Below are 15494 nucleotides of genomic sequence, written 5' to 3' on the forward strand. Positions count from 1 at the left end.
TCCACTATCTTTACTGAATAAATATACATTGTTAACATTTGTTAAAATAATTTAGCTAGTCAGAAAAATTCCGGAACGGACTTGAGTTGAAAGGTCAGTTACGTCATGGCCAAGATGGCAGCTTCCATGGCGGGGAGTGGAGAAGATGCATTTAGAAAAATATTCAAGTTTTACAAGAGAAGAAACCCTCCGCCAGATTTCAGCGATGTCATTGACTTCTCCAAATGTGTACCGAGTGACAAGGTGAGGTAAATGTCAAGAAATGGCAAGAAAAAAGAACGATTCACAACATTCACGTGATTGAACCTGAGCCTTACTAACAGGTTAGCTTGCGCATGAAAATGTATAATGAGCTTTTGGGTGGAGGGACGTTAGAAATGAGGATTTACGAAACCCGATACCTCCGGAAATTATACATTGGATGCCAGCTTGGTGTTAACAGTAGTGGAACAAGTATTCACACCATTTAGCTTTTTAGTAAAAGCAGTGAAACCGTAATGTAAAATTACTACTTCTGAAGTTTATCGGCCTTTTCATTTACTGAATATTCAGTGAATCAGCACACTCCAATGACACAAAGTACCATCCACCATTCTCATGAACTGATATCCTCATGGGAATGGGCATCAAACACATTCTTGTCCCACTTGGTGCCAGATACCATTATATTGGAAGGCACACCCACAGTTACAGACTTCTCTCATTCTGTTACCATTATATTCTGCACATCTTTTGAAGTCACAAAAAATAAAATACATAGTAACATCAATATACAGAAATATGTAATTATGATGATAGTAAATGTATGCTAAATGTAATCAATCAATGTTTTTGAATACCATTGAGAAAATACATATTGAATATAGAATAAAGATTTACCACAGCAGCTGAACAGATTGAGGCATTCCTATGCTTTTTTAGCCAGATTGAGGGCTTTGTTGAACAAGTTGGAATGATATCAGCCCCGCTGTCAACCTGGCTGCCCTTCTTTTAATTTAGGCTGACATGATTGAACAGTACGAGCTGTGTGCCCTGAAAATCCATGATCAACCAAAGCTGTAGAGAAGCTTCAGGTAATATATGGTTGAGTCTGCTGGTAGTGCAGTACTACATATCACAGCCAAGGAACAGCAAGATAACCATTTCACTGGCACGCGACGTGCAACATCAGCTGCCATAAAGGGCAAACCAGATTTATTCATTAAGTAGTGCTGTCAAAATGTACGTGTTGATTGTTGAATTAGTTTGAAGTATTTATTGGGTTAAAACATTTAAAATTAACACAATAACTGTCTTTCAGAGGATAGATAGATTTATCCCCCTTTCTGAGAAGCTAGCACTGTACCAATTGATGCCTTTGGCTGTTCAGTTTCATTTGATGCCAGTATATTCAATCTAGCTTTAAAACTCAGCCGTGTACAGCCTCTGAAAGAGTGATGTTAATTGCATTACATTTTAAAGATATGATGTGTGAATGAATATTCATTCACACATCATTTCTTTAAAACAAATTAAATGACACATTAAATATATGTATTTATATGTATATATATGTATATTTATTTATGTATATATTTTTAATATTAAGTATTTACATGTATATAGATAGATATAGATAGATAGCTTCAGCCCTTAAAACTGTCCATAGATGACACAATAAAAGAAGCATTGAACTGTTCTGGCAATTTTGTACTAAAAAGCACAGAGTTGTTCGTTGTCTTTCTGTGAGTTTATTCTGACGCCTGCAGACGAACTCCCTTCTTGTTCTTGTTTTTCAAACAAACGATACAAATGCAGATTTATTATCAACAAATTGCTTAATTTCTAAGCCTTTGTTTGAAAGGTCTTATTAATAAAACATTATGGGAATACCAGTAACCACAGACCAGATTATTAATTAGTGTCACTGTATGACAGCAGACATGACTGTGTGGATAACTGTAAATGCATCCAAAATAAAATGAGTGTTTCCTCACATGTCCTCTTCAGCCAAAGAGAAAAGATAAAGGAGATCAGGAAGGAAGCACTTAATTCATAGTTAAGAAGACAACAGCAAAGTTAAGTCAATATCCCTGACACAGACTCTTTCATTTTTTTTTTAGATTTTTGGTTTCATAAAAGAAGAAGAACAGTTGTTGCATTAGATCTCACAGGGGTCTCTATTTTTCTGGCAGACAACTCTACATAGCCTCATAAAAGGAATTGACTGGAAGGAAAAGCTGTGGCTAGACTCAATATTTACATCAGCCACTTCAGCAGAGCTAATGATTGATGTTCCTTTGTATGTTTGTGTGTGCGTGTATGCATGCATGCGTACGTCTATGTGTGTATGTGATTGATAGGTACTTCCAGCTAAACTGGACCCCCTTGCAGTGAGTGATGAGCAGGCTGCAAGAGTTGGATTACAGCCTGTCCGACACTGGAGAGCCTTTGGGCTGCAGGGCTACCCAGGTAAACACAGGGCACATAGAGAGTTCTTTATCCAAATAAAGCTCAAATACAAAGAGTTCAGCACACTCTCAGACCAAAACTTAATTTACAATGCATCTTAAAGTGTTTCAGTAACATGCTGTTTCCCCAGGATTCTCCAGAACAGCTTCAGCTGCTCCATGTTATACATTCTCAAAGTGTGTGGAACTGAACTGAACGGATGAACAGCATATATTCCCTTAATTGGTGTTTTGATGTCATGTGACACCAAAATGCCCCAGATTTGCTGTTAAATTTGGTTGAGGTCAGATTACCATGAAGGTCCCTATAGCTCAGTTGGTAGGGTGTGCGCCCCATGAGGCTGTCAGTCTTCTGCAGTGGCCACAAGTTCGACTCCCACCTGCAGTTCATTTGCTGCATGTCGTCCCCTCTCTCTAAAAAGCCCCCCCCCCCCCCAAAAAAAAAAACAAAGAAACAAACAAAAAACAATACTGTACCATTGTGTGTGTTTAGGATTCATCTTCATCTCCAACCCGTTCCTGCTGGGCTCCCAAAAGTTCTGGGTCAGACAGTGTCTGAAGACCTACCCTCAGAAGCCCAATGTCTGCAACCTGGATGTGCACATGTCTCCCTCCGACACCCAGGACATCTGGGGCAAGAGTGTACATGGCCTCAGGTGAGACCAGCTGTCCCTCATTCCCTCCCCACAGCCCCAAACCAGGGCTAGTTCACTGTTACCTTATGCGTGACAACTGAAACTGCTTGCCTAGCTCAGGCATATTTTTTTCAGTCTTGATCAAGCTAGACGATCAGTCTCCCTCTGCTTCCAGATATTGTGCTAAGCTAGTTTCAATTCATCACAGATCTACATGACACACAGATAAAATTGAGTAAAAGTGGTCTTGTGCAGTTCTTCAGCTTCAGGAAGTCTGGCTGCCACTGTTTCATTATCAGCCTAGATGGATTCCAACTGCCTGCACTCTGCTCAACTGGTTTTTCCCTTGCTGCTGTGCAACATGTAGCCACTTGGGACTAATCAAACAATCACAGAAAAGTCAGTAACAATTGCGAATAGAGCCCAACAAATATAAATTGGCAGGCTGATATTATCAGGTAATTACGGATGTATCTGCAATGGTTTATGTGTAAGCCAGTAAGTGATGTCAGTAAAGAAATGCTGAAGATATCTGTGGGGTCACTTACAGTGTCTCAATTAAATTGTTTGTCCATTAGACAGGACTGAAAGGTTTATTTACCAGTCCTCTCACTATAGTGAGTTATTTAAGAATGATGCAAGTTCCTCTTAGTTGAATGAAGAAAACTGCGGATGGATGGGAGTGGTATTCAGTGGCTGGTCAATATTAAGAGAATAATATTCTACAGCATTCCAGCATTCTCTTTAATAATCTTGGAAAAATAATCCTTGATGTGGTGTTGTTGAAATGTTCACCATGTCATTTAAAGAGCAGTCATAGCTGTGTGACTCCAATGACCTCATAATATTACAGAACTTCTCTTCAGTCTTGCCATTAAGGAATCATTTTGAACCAGAAATTCCCTTTTAGTCTTTGTTAAGATTAGGACGGCATCAAAGAACACACAGTGATGGTCAGAAATTGGCAATTCTAATACTGAAACATTGTCAAAGTTTAACTCGGTTGTTATTACCAAGTGCAGAATGTTACTATGCTGATGAGTGGCTTTATTTACATGTTGGTTAAGTTTAAAGCTGTCCAGTAAATTCACAAGCTCCATAGCTTTGGAGTCACTCTTTTTGTTGATATGAATATTCACGTCTCCATTCAGGATTCAGCTATCACATCTAGTGACAGGAAGTATGATATGGTCTGAGAATTTCTGCATGAACAGCAATGAATAGGCTTTGTGGTCTATGCAATGTAATGATGATTGTGCTTTGAGCTCAAGACCAAGATATTCAAACGATTTAAATTCACCCAGGTCAATGTCATTACACACAAACTTTGTAGAAAAAATGACGGCAGTCACTCCTCCTTTTCTGTTTTTCTGACGGACAGGCTCACAGCCTGTCTACCTGTGTGTGCTGTCCTGTTTTGGTACAGCATGCCAAGACCATGACGCAGGTCGGTGCTGAGCATTCTGCAACCAGCAATGTTTGGATGCATCCCATCGGGCTGAAAGTGGTGTGAACAAGTCCAAAATTTATATTGTAAATAAAACTAAATAAACTTTCCAATTTCACATATCCCATCGGTGAGGCATGCCACGTATTCAGGACAAGGAGTCTGCTGAAAGTAGCAGACAAATGTCTTTTTTTCAGGACCTCAGGGCCAGTTTTCCTTTGAAGAATGTCAAAAGATCCAGCGTAAATAATAATCTGCCTTTCACTTGTGTACGGAGCAATTCTGTTAGCTCCCCTGACAGAAGTGTCATTCATAGTTAGATTGTCAGTCTTTGCCATTCTTAGATGTTTTTTTCTTGAGTCCCCACTTACAATGGTGTCTGGCTTATCGGGTGTGGGTTTACCAGTATTTCTCCTGGCCCTTGGCCTAGCTATGTTTTTGGGGCTCTTTCTTGGGTTTGGCGAACCTGAATGCAAGTGGTGTGATTAGTTTCTCTGGCCTCAACATAGTTGGTATTATCATGCCTTTCATCATTCAGAGTCAGTGGGTCATACCTGTTTGGCAATGAGACTTTGGGTGATGGAGTAAGTATTGGTGCCTTCTTATTTAATTTCTTGCTGGATTTGTCTTTGTGGCAAACGATGTCCACCCAAATCCCCGCTGGAGTGGATGCTCTTGGTCTGGTGCTGGAGCTGTGCCAGTAAGAAGCATCATTAGGAAAGACTGGTTTGGGAGCCTCAACAGCTGATCCAATGGCTTTAGGATAAGTTTGAAAATGAATGTCTACTCTTCATCTCTGCTTGTGACTTGAGATTACATCAACCACTATTGCCATAACATGGAATGTGTTTGATCCTCCCCATAGTTTGCCTCTTTCTGGAAGTAGAGAACCAAAGACTCTTCTGGAAAGGCTGCGCTGGGTCACTCTGGGGTATCATTACAACTGGGATACCAAGGTAAGGAATACACCCTGCTTTGTTGGAGGATTGTTGTAATTGATGTGTTGTAGAGTTGTAAATGCAGATATGAACTGCAATATGCTGATCATAAATCAGTATCAGTATATTTACATTACCCTTTATCACAAAATTTTAATTCTTTCACATTTCTCAAACAGTTATGTTATTTCCTACCAGGATGTGAAGTCCTCTGACCACACAGGTATGCGTCCTTGGACCCAAGGATGAAATAATTAGATATTGATGGTAAAGGTCAAAGAAAAAGATCACTGTGACCTCACATCTGTCCCATTCTGGTGAACACAATTTAACAGGAGTACCTTGAGGGAATTTCTTCAAATGTGGCACAAATAACTATCTGTTCCAAGTCGAGGGCCGGATTGGTTCAATGTTTATTGAAAACTTTTTCGAATGACCTTATTGCACATATTGAACCTGGAACTAACACAGCCTATAAGTTACTGCCCATAAAACAACATTAATCATTAAATAAATGAAAAATCAGTTGCATTCATTTCTTATGGCTTTATCTGCAGCTTTCCATAGTAATTTCAAATGAAAACATTTTCCTACAGGCCAACAACAGCCAAAAAATAATTTCCTTCAAACAAAAACCAAAAATGCCCAAAGAGTGCAAAAAGTCAACATATATTAAACCTGAGTGTGCTGCTCTCTGATATGCACTAGTCTAAGCCAGATACAGTGTCCTCCAAAAGTATTGGAACAGTGAGGCAAATTATATTGTTTTTGCTCTAGACTGGAAACATTTGGGTTTGACACCAAAAGATGAATATGAGACAGGAGATCAACATTTCAGCTTTTATTTCCAGGTATTTACATCTGGATCCGATACACAACTTAGAAGACAGTATTATTTGTAAAGGAAGACTGCATTTTTAGGTGAGCAAAAGTATTGGAACATGTGACTGAGAGGTGTGTTTTGTTGCCCAGGTGTTTCCTATTACACTAATTATTCAAACAATAAATAGCACTGAATGTCTGTAGTGCTCAGTTTCAGATTTGGCTTTTGCCTGTGCAGACTGCAATCATCGTAAGAGGTGTAACAAACATGAAAACTAGAGAGCTGTCTATGGGTGAAAAAGAAGCGATTGTGAAGCTGAGAGAGGATGGAAAATCAATCAGAGCCATTGGACAAACATTGGCAATAGCCAGTTCAACCATTTGGAATGTCCTGAAGAAGAAAGAAACCACTGGTGTACTAAGGAACAGACGTCGAACAGGTAGACCAAGGAAAACAACAGCAGTTGATGACAGAAACATTGTGAGAGCTGCAAAGAAAGACCCTAAAACAACTGTTAGTGACATCACCAACAACCTTCAGGGGGCAGAAGTGAAGGTATCAGTATCTACCGTTCGCAGAAGACTTCATGAACAAAAGTACAGAGGCTACACCAGAAGATGCAAGCCACTCATCAGCAAAAAGAATAGGAAGGCCAGGCTGGATTTTGCCAAAAAGTACAAAGACGAGCCTCAAAAATTCTGGGACAAAGTTTTATGGACTGATGAGACAAAGATTAACCTTTTCCAAAGTGATGGAAAGGCTAAGTTTTGGAGAAAGAAAGGATCTGCCTATGATCCCAAACACACAAGCTCATCTGTAAAACATGGTGGAGGCAATGTCATGGCTTGGGCTTGCATGGCTTCTTCTGGGATGGGCTCATTAATATTTATTGATGATGTAACACCTGATGGCAGCAGCAAAATGAACTCAGAGGTCAACAGAAACATTTTGTCTGCCAATTTAAAGAAAGATGCAGCCAAACTGATTGGGAGATCGTTCATCATGCAACAAGACAATGACCCTAAACACATGGCAAAAACAACAAAGGAGTTCATCAGGGGCAAAAAGTGGAAGGTTTTAGACTGGCCAAGTCAATCTCCAGATCTAAACCCTATAGAGCATGCATTTTACCTGCCAAAGAGGAGACTGAAGGGTGCAACCCCCCAAAACAAGCAACAGCTGAAAGAGGCTGCAGTGGAAGCCTGGAAAAGCATCACAAAAGAAGAATGCAAAAGTTTGGTGATGTCAATGGGTCACAGGCTCGATGCAGTTATTGCAAGCAAAGGATTTGCAACAAAATATTAAGTCTTACTCGCTTTAATTTATCTTAAGTCTTTCTGTTCCAATACTTTTGCTCACCTAAAAATGTAGTCTTCCTTTACAAATAATACTGTCTTCTAAGTTGTGTATCGGATCCAGATGTAAATACCTGGAAATAAAAGCTGAAATGTTGATCTCCTGTCTCATATTCGTCTTTTGGTGTCAAACCCAAATGTTTCCAGTCTAGAGCAAAAATAAAAAAAATTGCATCACTGTTCCAATACTTTTGGAGGACACTGTACTTGAACCTGGGACTAACACAGCTTATAAGACCATTTTTATCCATAAACAACAACTTTAAACATTAAATACAAGAAAAATCAGTTGCATTCATTTCTTCTGGCTCTTTATGCAGTTTTTCCAGACTAATTTACGTGTCACGGTGTTTTGTTTCATAGTGTCTTTTTACGTTATTCTTTTATGACAGCCACACTGTCTCCACACAGAAGACAAACAGCTTTGTCCTTCATATCCGCAAACACATACTCTGCCTCCCACCTTCTTTGAAAACCCTTGTTTTCACAGTCCACTGTCCGTTTAGCCATTTTTTGGGGAGAGGGTAGCTGAAAGTTGACCACAGGTAACGAGCTCCATCAGGCTGATGATGAATGAGTGAGGCAGCGACTTGCGCTCGCGGGCCTTTGATTGACGTAGTACTAGTGGTAGTACTAGTGGTGTGTGCAATATACCGGCGGGCCAGCTCTAATAATAATTAGATATTATCATGCGGGCCAAAGATAACTCCATCACTCAAGGCCTTGAGTTTGACATGTGTTCTGCAGAAACACTTCCCTGGCTATTATTCCACACAGTAACTCTGGAACAGAAGAGGAGATTGTGACCATATTTCACATTTGGTCAGACTCTGAATTGGGAGCCCACTTTGAAACTGCAGTGCTTATATAGATCTTCTGTGCTGCTGGGTTGAAGATTTTTGTGAAGCATCCACATTTTACAACTTATAGCTTCTTTGCAGCAACATCCATCTTTGAAGTATTGTGGTCCACCACAAGCTCATTGGTTTTGCTGATATTGGGCTGCAGGTTATTGTCCTTTCGCCATGTGACAAAAGTCTCTATGTGCCATCTGTATTCCCCTGTAAAAATGGTATCTGAGTGAAGACAGCATTTTACTCATTGGACATTTTTCTCTACAATCATACATATATGCCACAAGGCGGTAATTCTAGTTTTAGTCCATTTAGAGTTTTTGAGAGGCTTTTTTTTTTTTTTTTTTTTTTTGGAAAGATTTGGCCTAACGTCTTGCTGTTGCAAAGACTTCTGGTTGTTTGTTTTGTTTGGAAAAATATATTGAAAGAAAATAATGTTAGTTAACATTTGACACCTGTTACAACATATCTTTTCATGATGCTCTTCTTGTGTAATGCACCAAATGTTTCCTTTGTTGTCCCCTTCACAGACTTACTCTGCCAACCATCACACTCCTTTTCCAGCTGATCTCCACTTGCTGTCCCTCCAAGTAACAGCTGCATGTGGGTTCCCAGGGTTCAACACAGAAGCTGCAATCCTCAACTACTACCGATCTGATTCATCTCTGGGAATCCACGTGGATGAATCTGAACTAGATCACAGCTGTCCTCTGCTGTCATTCAGGTGAGAGAGGAGAGCAAACTAAAAATGAACACTGCTGAGAGATAGGGATTCTTCAAAACATCGCAGGTTTTAGGATTCAGATGCAGATATTTGTTTTATTAAACCTGCAATTCAGACAGTTGTAATATGGGGAAAAAAGTCTTCATTGCCTGGTTAACTACGGAAAAATATTCCAACCCCCTCACTGTATGTCTTGTCTGTTTTTACAGTTTTGGGCAGTCAGCCATCTTCCTTCTGGGAGGCATCTGCAGACAGGACCCCCCCACAGCTATGTACATGCACAGTGGGGACATCATGGTGATGTCTGGACAGAGCCGCCTCCTTTACCATGCTGTTCCACGCATTGTTCCAGCACCCCAGGGACATACAGCTTCAGAGATGGGAGGCTGCAGCCTGGCCTCATCCCTTCAGGACAGCACTGTGGTGGAGCCAGTGTCAGAGGAGGACTGGGTGGTATGCTCCAGGTACATCCAGAACTCCAGAGTGAATGTGACTGTCAGGCAGGTGCTGGAGCCTGGGCAGAGCTTCCCAGAAACACCGTCTTCTCATCAAAGGACTGATGCAGGCAATACAGAGAAGTACCATGATGGACTAGCAGATGGAGAGAGTGGGAAAAGGAAGAGGAGTAGTAGCTGTGACAGCTGATACTGTAGAGACATGAAACAGACTATCTTGTTGTAACACTTGAAGACATGATGTTGCTTTGCAGTGATATTGCATTACTTGTCACTTTACTAAAAGGCAGAAGCCTCTCAAGTCTTATGTGCTCTTAATACCTTGGCTAAGTCAGTTGTTTGCATTTGTCCATACAAACTGTCTGCTGACTTAGAACAGGAACATCCACCCACTTTCTATGGCCCTGTCTTAGGTGACAAAGAGATTATCCCCAAGAAAAAGGCAAAACCAAAACTTTGGCACTAGCCTATCTAAACAGTCAAGCCCATACAACTTTATACTGATTTGTAGTGAATATCCCAAAAACTTGGGATGCTGTGTAAAACAGAAAACATCTGATAATTTGCTGATTCTTTTTGTACTCAGTTGAAAAACACACAAAGACAATATAATGAATGTTTTACCTCATCAACTTCATTGATGATGATGATTGATTTTGTAAATATATGGAACTGAATTCCAAAAATTCATGTCAAGTTGGGACAGGGGCAACAAAAGAGTAGGAAATATGTGTAATGCCCAAAAAACGCCTTTTTGAAACACTCCACAGGTACAGAGGTTAACTGCTAACAGTTGATAGTATCTTGATTGCCGTCACTGTGTACTCTCACACATTGAAGCAGACATGAAACAAAGCCCTTGAGATTAAAATGCTGGCTTTTTGTTTGAAGGATGTTTGATGGTGTTTACATCCATGCTGGATGTTCAGAAGGAGCATTTACTCATAGCCTCCCAGTTTTAGGACAATTGTCCCAAACATACAGCTTGTTTGTTGTTGACTATTGAGTCAGTCTTGACTTCAATCAGTCTGCTTCTGTTTGACCTCTGAAAGCCAGACCGATGGAAAATCCCCCCCTGCCTGACAGACCTGTTACACCATCAGCAGGAAGATGCCAAGTATCTGCTGAGGTCAGAGACTAAGCACAGTCATTGACAACAAAGAATTTGTCATTGAGTATGTTACATGACAAAGTTATTAAAATTGAAAGACTTAATGACTACTTTTGGACTCAAACTAATTCAAAATCCAGAGCGCTACAGAGTTAATATGGCATAACATCTGTCAGTGTACACATACAGTACTTGGACTAATCTCTACTGTTATTCACAAAGCTTGTGTTGTGAAAATGTGTCTAAGGTCCTTAAAAAGTCTTAAAATGTCTTAAATTAAAATCCGGGTAATTAAGCTCTTAAATTGTCTGAAATTTACCGTAAATTTGCTGTAGGTAATAAATTTCCAGATGGTGCGTATAATGCCGATGGGAAAGCGCTCTGGCCCGCCGTAAATGTTCTAATAGTGTGTATTTGTTCCATTAACTTACCGTGCAGCAAATAGGAGACGTAGCGATTAATAGATGTTATACGGTACGTCAGCGTCAGGCTGCATAACGTGTCGCCATTCGCAGTTGTCGAGGTGAGCGGGAAGATGCAAAGATGGGGAAGTGTAATTTCAATGAAAAATTGATGGAAGACGATTTCTTTAAGAGGTGGTTGGCGCCTCCTGAAAACAACAACGCCATGTGCAAATTCTGCAAACGACTTTTTCTTTAGGGACTATGGGGCTCAAAGCTGTCGAGTCGCACATTGGAGGAGAAAAACACCAGCAGTATGTGGTGGCAGCAGCTAGCGGGACCAGGCTAATCCCTGCGTTGCTTCCAGCACAACCTAACATTAGTTCAGACGCCACCTCTCAGTTGGCTATGACAAGCTTCATTTCACCGCCAGAGACCCAAAGGCAGAGGTACTGTGGGTACTCAATACTGTTGTGTTGAGTGTTGAGTTTGTTTTGTTTGCGGAAGTTGTAACGACAAACGGAGGCACACCGCTGGCTTAGAAAACATCTTTCTGTGGATTATGATCGCGTTTTGGACCAAATATATTGGCTGCAGTGGATCTGCTGGCCCTTCGTCGATGTTACCAGCCCATTTTTGCCGGCGTGTTATCGATTCGTGGATTACCGAGAGACACCACCGGCTACAGGTATGATGGCGGTGTGTGAGTCCTGCCTTCCCACCCTCTCAAAACTACGGGAGAGCATCTCCAGTCTGCGGGCCGACCTCAAGGAGAGGGACAAGATCCTCCTGGACTTCTCCACTGTCGCCACGGCCCAGGCGAAACATATCACCTGCCTGAGGGCATCCGGCGCTGGTGACCGGTACATGGCGCCCATGAACAACACCACCCTGCCGTGGACCGGCTCAATCACCACCGGAACTCCGGCACCAGCACTGGCCGAGTCCCACTGGCACCGACAGGGAGCCAAGCCCAAGGCATCGGCACCTTCCACTTCCTGCCTTCGCCCCGCGGAGTCGCACTGCTTCACCGGGGGAGGATGGAGTGGAGGGTCCAGTAAGCTCGACTCCACTCAGGCCGAGGGAACCCTGGTCGGTGGTGCACCGGGGCGCTGGAGCCCGGCCATCTCCTCCTCCACCACCTCTGGAGCTGCCACTGGACAACAGGTTCGACATCTTGAGCCTGCAGGATTTCCCTCCTGTCGGTGCCCAGTCCAGCTTGCCGCCAGGACCTGTCCACCCAGCTGTCTGTGGCTCTCACCAGTCCAGGAAGTGGGATCCAGCATGGTCCCTCCCCTCCAGCTCGGCCCGGAGCAACCACGTCGCGACCCCAGCAGGCTCCACCTCGCCCCCGCCGCACCTCCAGGGAGCCAGTGATGGAGCGCACCCCCCCCCCGGTGCTGTGGTGGGGACCTCCATGGTCAGGCACGTGGCAGTGCTCGGCGGCCGGACCTTCTGCCTCCCTGGAGCACGCGTCATGGAGGTTGCATCCGCCGCACTTCAGCTGTGTGCGCAGCACAGCCCGGCCTCCGCACTGGTCCTGGAGGCCGGCATCAACGACGTGAAAAACCAGCAGTCTGAGGTCCTGAAGAAGGACTTCGTGTCGCTGATTGACCGCCTGTTGGACACGGGGAAGCGCCTAATTATCTCCGGCCCGCTTCCCCCACCACGCTACGGTGACGTCATCACCAGCCGGCTACACCAGCTGCACCTGTGGCTGAAGGGATACTACCTGAGTAAAAGTATCCCATATGTGGACAATTTTATAGCTTTTTTAAACAGACCTTGCCTTTTTAAACGGGACAGTCTCCACCCCAACCAGGAGGGTTCACAGCTTTTATCAGTCAACATTGATCTCACTGTCCGGTCCTGCACTTCAGCCATCTCCTGACTAAATGGTATGACTCACGCACACGGGCCCTCTGCCCCACACTCACCCGCACCCTCGTCCACCACATGTTTCACCCACACCATACACACATCAGTAACCTCCTCTCAGCCACCAAAAACTCAGGACATTCACTCCATTAGAACCATCACTTCACACAGACAGTTAAAATCCAGGAATGTTTTTAGACCCAGCACTGTTCTTAACATTCCTTTAAAACACCATGATCAGCACATGTTCAGCACAGATATCAAATTAGCTGTGCTGAATGTGTGCTCTCTTTTAAACAAATTCTTTATCATAAATGATTTGATTTTAGACAAAAAGCTAGATGGCATTCTCCTTACAGAGACATGGCTTGGCACCAATGCACCTGTTGTTCTCACTGAGGCCTCCCCACCAAATTTTAACTTTTTATTCTCTACTGGGGGGGCAAAAAAGGAGGCGGAACTGCATCCATCACAAGAATTACAATGTCTGCAAATGCAGTCTCTTTTAACAGTTTTACATCATTTGAGCACCATGCCTTTGTTTTTAGCAGCCCTCCTATAATGGTCTACAGACCACCCAAGTATTCATCCTCTTTTATCAGCGAATTCTCTGAATTCTTATCAATCATTCACACCACCTACAACAGGGTTTGAATAACTGGTGATTTTAATCTACACGTAGACAACATCTTGGACCCAGTATCCAGAGAATTTTTAAACCTCTTAAACTGTCTGGATTTTAAACAGCACGTTACGCAGCCGACCCACGACAGGGGACACACCCTGGACCTGGTCATAACTTATGGCCTGTCCATGGGTGTGTCCTCTGTTGTGGATCTGGCTGTGTCTGACCACTACTGTGTGTTTTTTAACATCACCAGTTTTAATCAGCGGGAGGCTCCAGTGAGAATAGTGAGGAAACGCTACCTAACTCCTGAAGTGGCTGCAAATTTTATCCAGATTTTACAGAGCACTCCTGCAGAGATTTTACCAGCACAAAACTAACAGTCCACTATGAAGTTTTACGTCAACACCTCAAAACTTACAATAGCACTATTAAACAGGCAAGAATTTCTCACTTCAAAAAACTAATCTCTGACCACAAAAATAATCCCAAATTTCTCCTCTCCACCATTGATCTTTTAACAAACAGTAATTTTAACAGATCTCATTAGACAATAACAAATACCCTGTGCGAAGACTTTGCAGACCACTTCAGGTACAAAATTGATAACATCAGATCCAGTCTTTTATTGCAACAGGTTTTAACTACCAACACATCTGGATCACAGGTTCTACCCGAGGAAACACTGGAGAGTTTTGCCCTGGTTGATGCAAGGACACTTGGTTGAGTTTTCTCCCTGGTAAACCCTACAACCTGCCTTTTAGATCCAATTCCCACACCGTTTTTTAAAACACTCTATGGATTCTTTGAGTAACAGCTGTTATACATGGTGAATTGCTCTCTTCAGATGGGTGTCTTCCCCGCCTCCTTTAAAACGGCAGTGGTGAGGCCCCTTCTGAAGAAGAGCAATTTAGACCCCAACATTCTTAATAACTACCGACCTGTATCCAACTTACCTTTAAATAAAGTAAATGACTTTTTAAACAAAAATAACATTTTAGAAATGCATCAGTCTGGTTTTAGGATGAACCACAGTACCAAGACAGCCCTTTTAAAGATTTTAAATGATATCAGGTCCAACTTGGATAACCACAAGCTCACAGTCTTGGTACTGCTGGATCTAACCGCCGCCTTCGACACAGTAGACCATCGCATTTTATTAGACAGGCTGAGGCACCTGGTCGGCCTCTCAGGTACTGCTTTTAACTGGTTCGTCTCATACCTCACTGACCGACACTTCTTTGTAAGTTGGGATGCATGTTCCTCAGGAACCCATGAAATCAAGTGTGGGGTTCCCCAGGGGTCAATTTTAGGTCCAACTCTTTTTAATCTGTACATGCTACCCCTCGGGGACGTCATCAGGAGGCACGGCATCAGCTTCCATAGTTATGCTGACGATACACAACTTTACATTGCCGTGTCTCCTGATGACACAGGGCCAATTGATGCCCTTTTTAACTGCATTTTAGACATTAAGTCATGGATGGCAGAAAATTTCCTTTAGCTCAACCAGGACAAAACAGAGGTCTTAGTCATTGGTCCTGAAGGCCAGAGAGAGAAACTTTTACCAAAACTACAAGATCTTAAACCAACACATGCTGTAAAAAATCTGGGCGTGATTTTTGACTCTGAGCTTACTTTTATTCCACACATCAAAAACATAACAAAGATAGGTTTTTACCATCTCAAGAATATAGCCAGAGTCTGCCCGTTTCTCTCTCAGGCCAGCACAGAGGTGCTGATGCATGCTTTTATCTCCTGTCGCTTAGATTACTGTAATGCCCTGCTCTCTGGTCTT

The 15494-nt window shown here is 42.5% G+C and overlaps 1 protein-coding gene across 1 annotated transcript; it reads left to right on the forward strand.

The window, feature by feature from the left end:
- Positions 1-102: 102 nt before the first annotated feature.
- alkbh1 (alkB homolog 1, histone H2A dioxygenase) lies at positions 103-11234 on the forward strand. The gene is made up of 6 exons (XM_076748432.1): positions 103-243; positions 2343-2451; positions 2944-3106; positions 5398-5488; positions 9033-9226; positions 9436-11234. The coding sequence occupies exons 1-6, from the start codon at positions 106-108 to the stop codon at positions 9869-9871; spliced, it is 1131 nt and encodes a 376-aa protein (XP_076604547.1). The 5' UTR covers positions 103-105; the 3' UTR covers positions 9872-11234.
- The last annotated feature ends 4260 nt before the right edge of the window (positions 11235-15494 follow it).

This window comes from Chaetodon auriga, chromosome 14 (genome assembly GCF_051107435.1).
Source record: "Chaetodon auriga isolate fChaAug3 chromosome 14, fChaAug3.hap1, whole genome shotgun sequence".
Taxonomy (NCBI): Eukaryota; Metazoa; Chordata; class Actinopteri; order Chaetodontiformes; family Chaetodontidae; genus Chaetodon; species Chaetodon auriga.

Bases quoted from the DNA above. Each gene is read 5' to 3' on its own strand.
- alkbh1 (XM_076748432.1), top strand. From the start codon at position 106: ATGGCCAAGATGGCAGCTTCCATGGCGGGGAGTGGAGAAGATGCATTT. The intron at 244-2,342 runs GTGAGGTAAATG...TGTGATTGATAG, and splicing joins AATGTGTACCGAGTGACAAG to GTACTTCCAGCTAAACTGGA. The intron at 9,227-9,435 runs GTGAGAGAGGAG...CTGTTTTTACAG, and splicing joins TGTCCTCTGCTGTCATTCAG to TTTTGGGCAGTCAGCCATCT.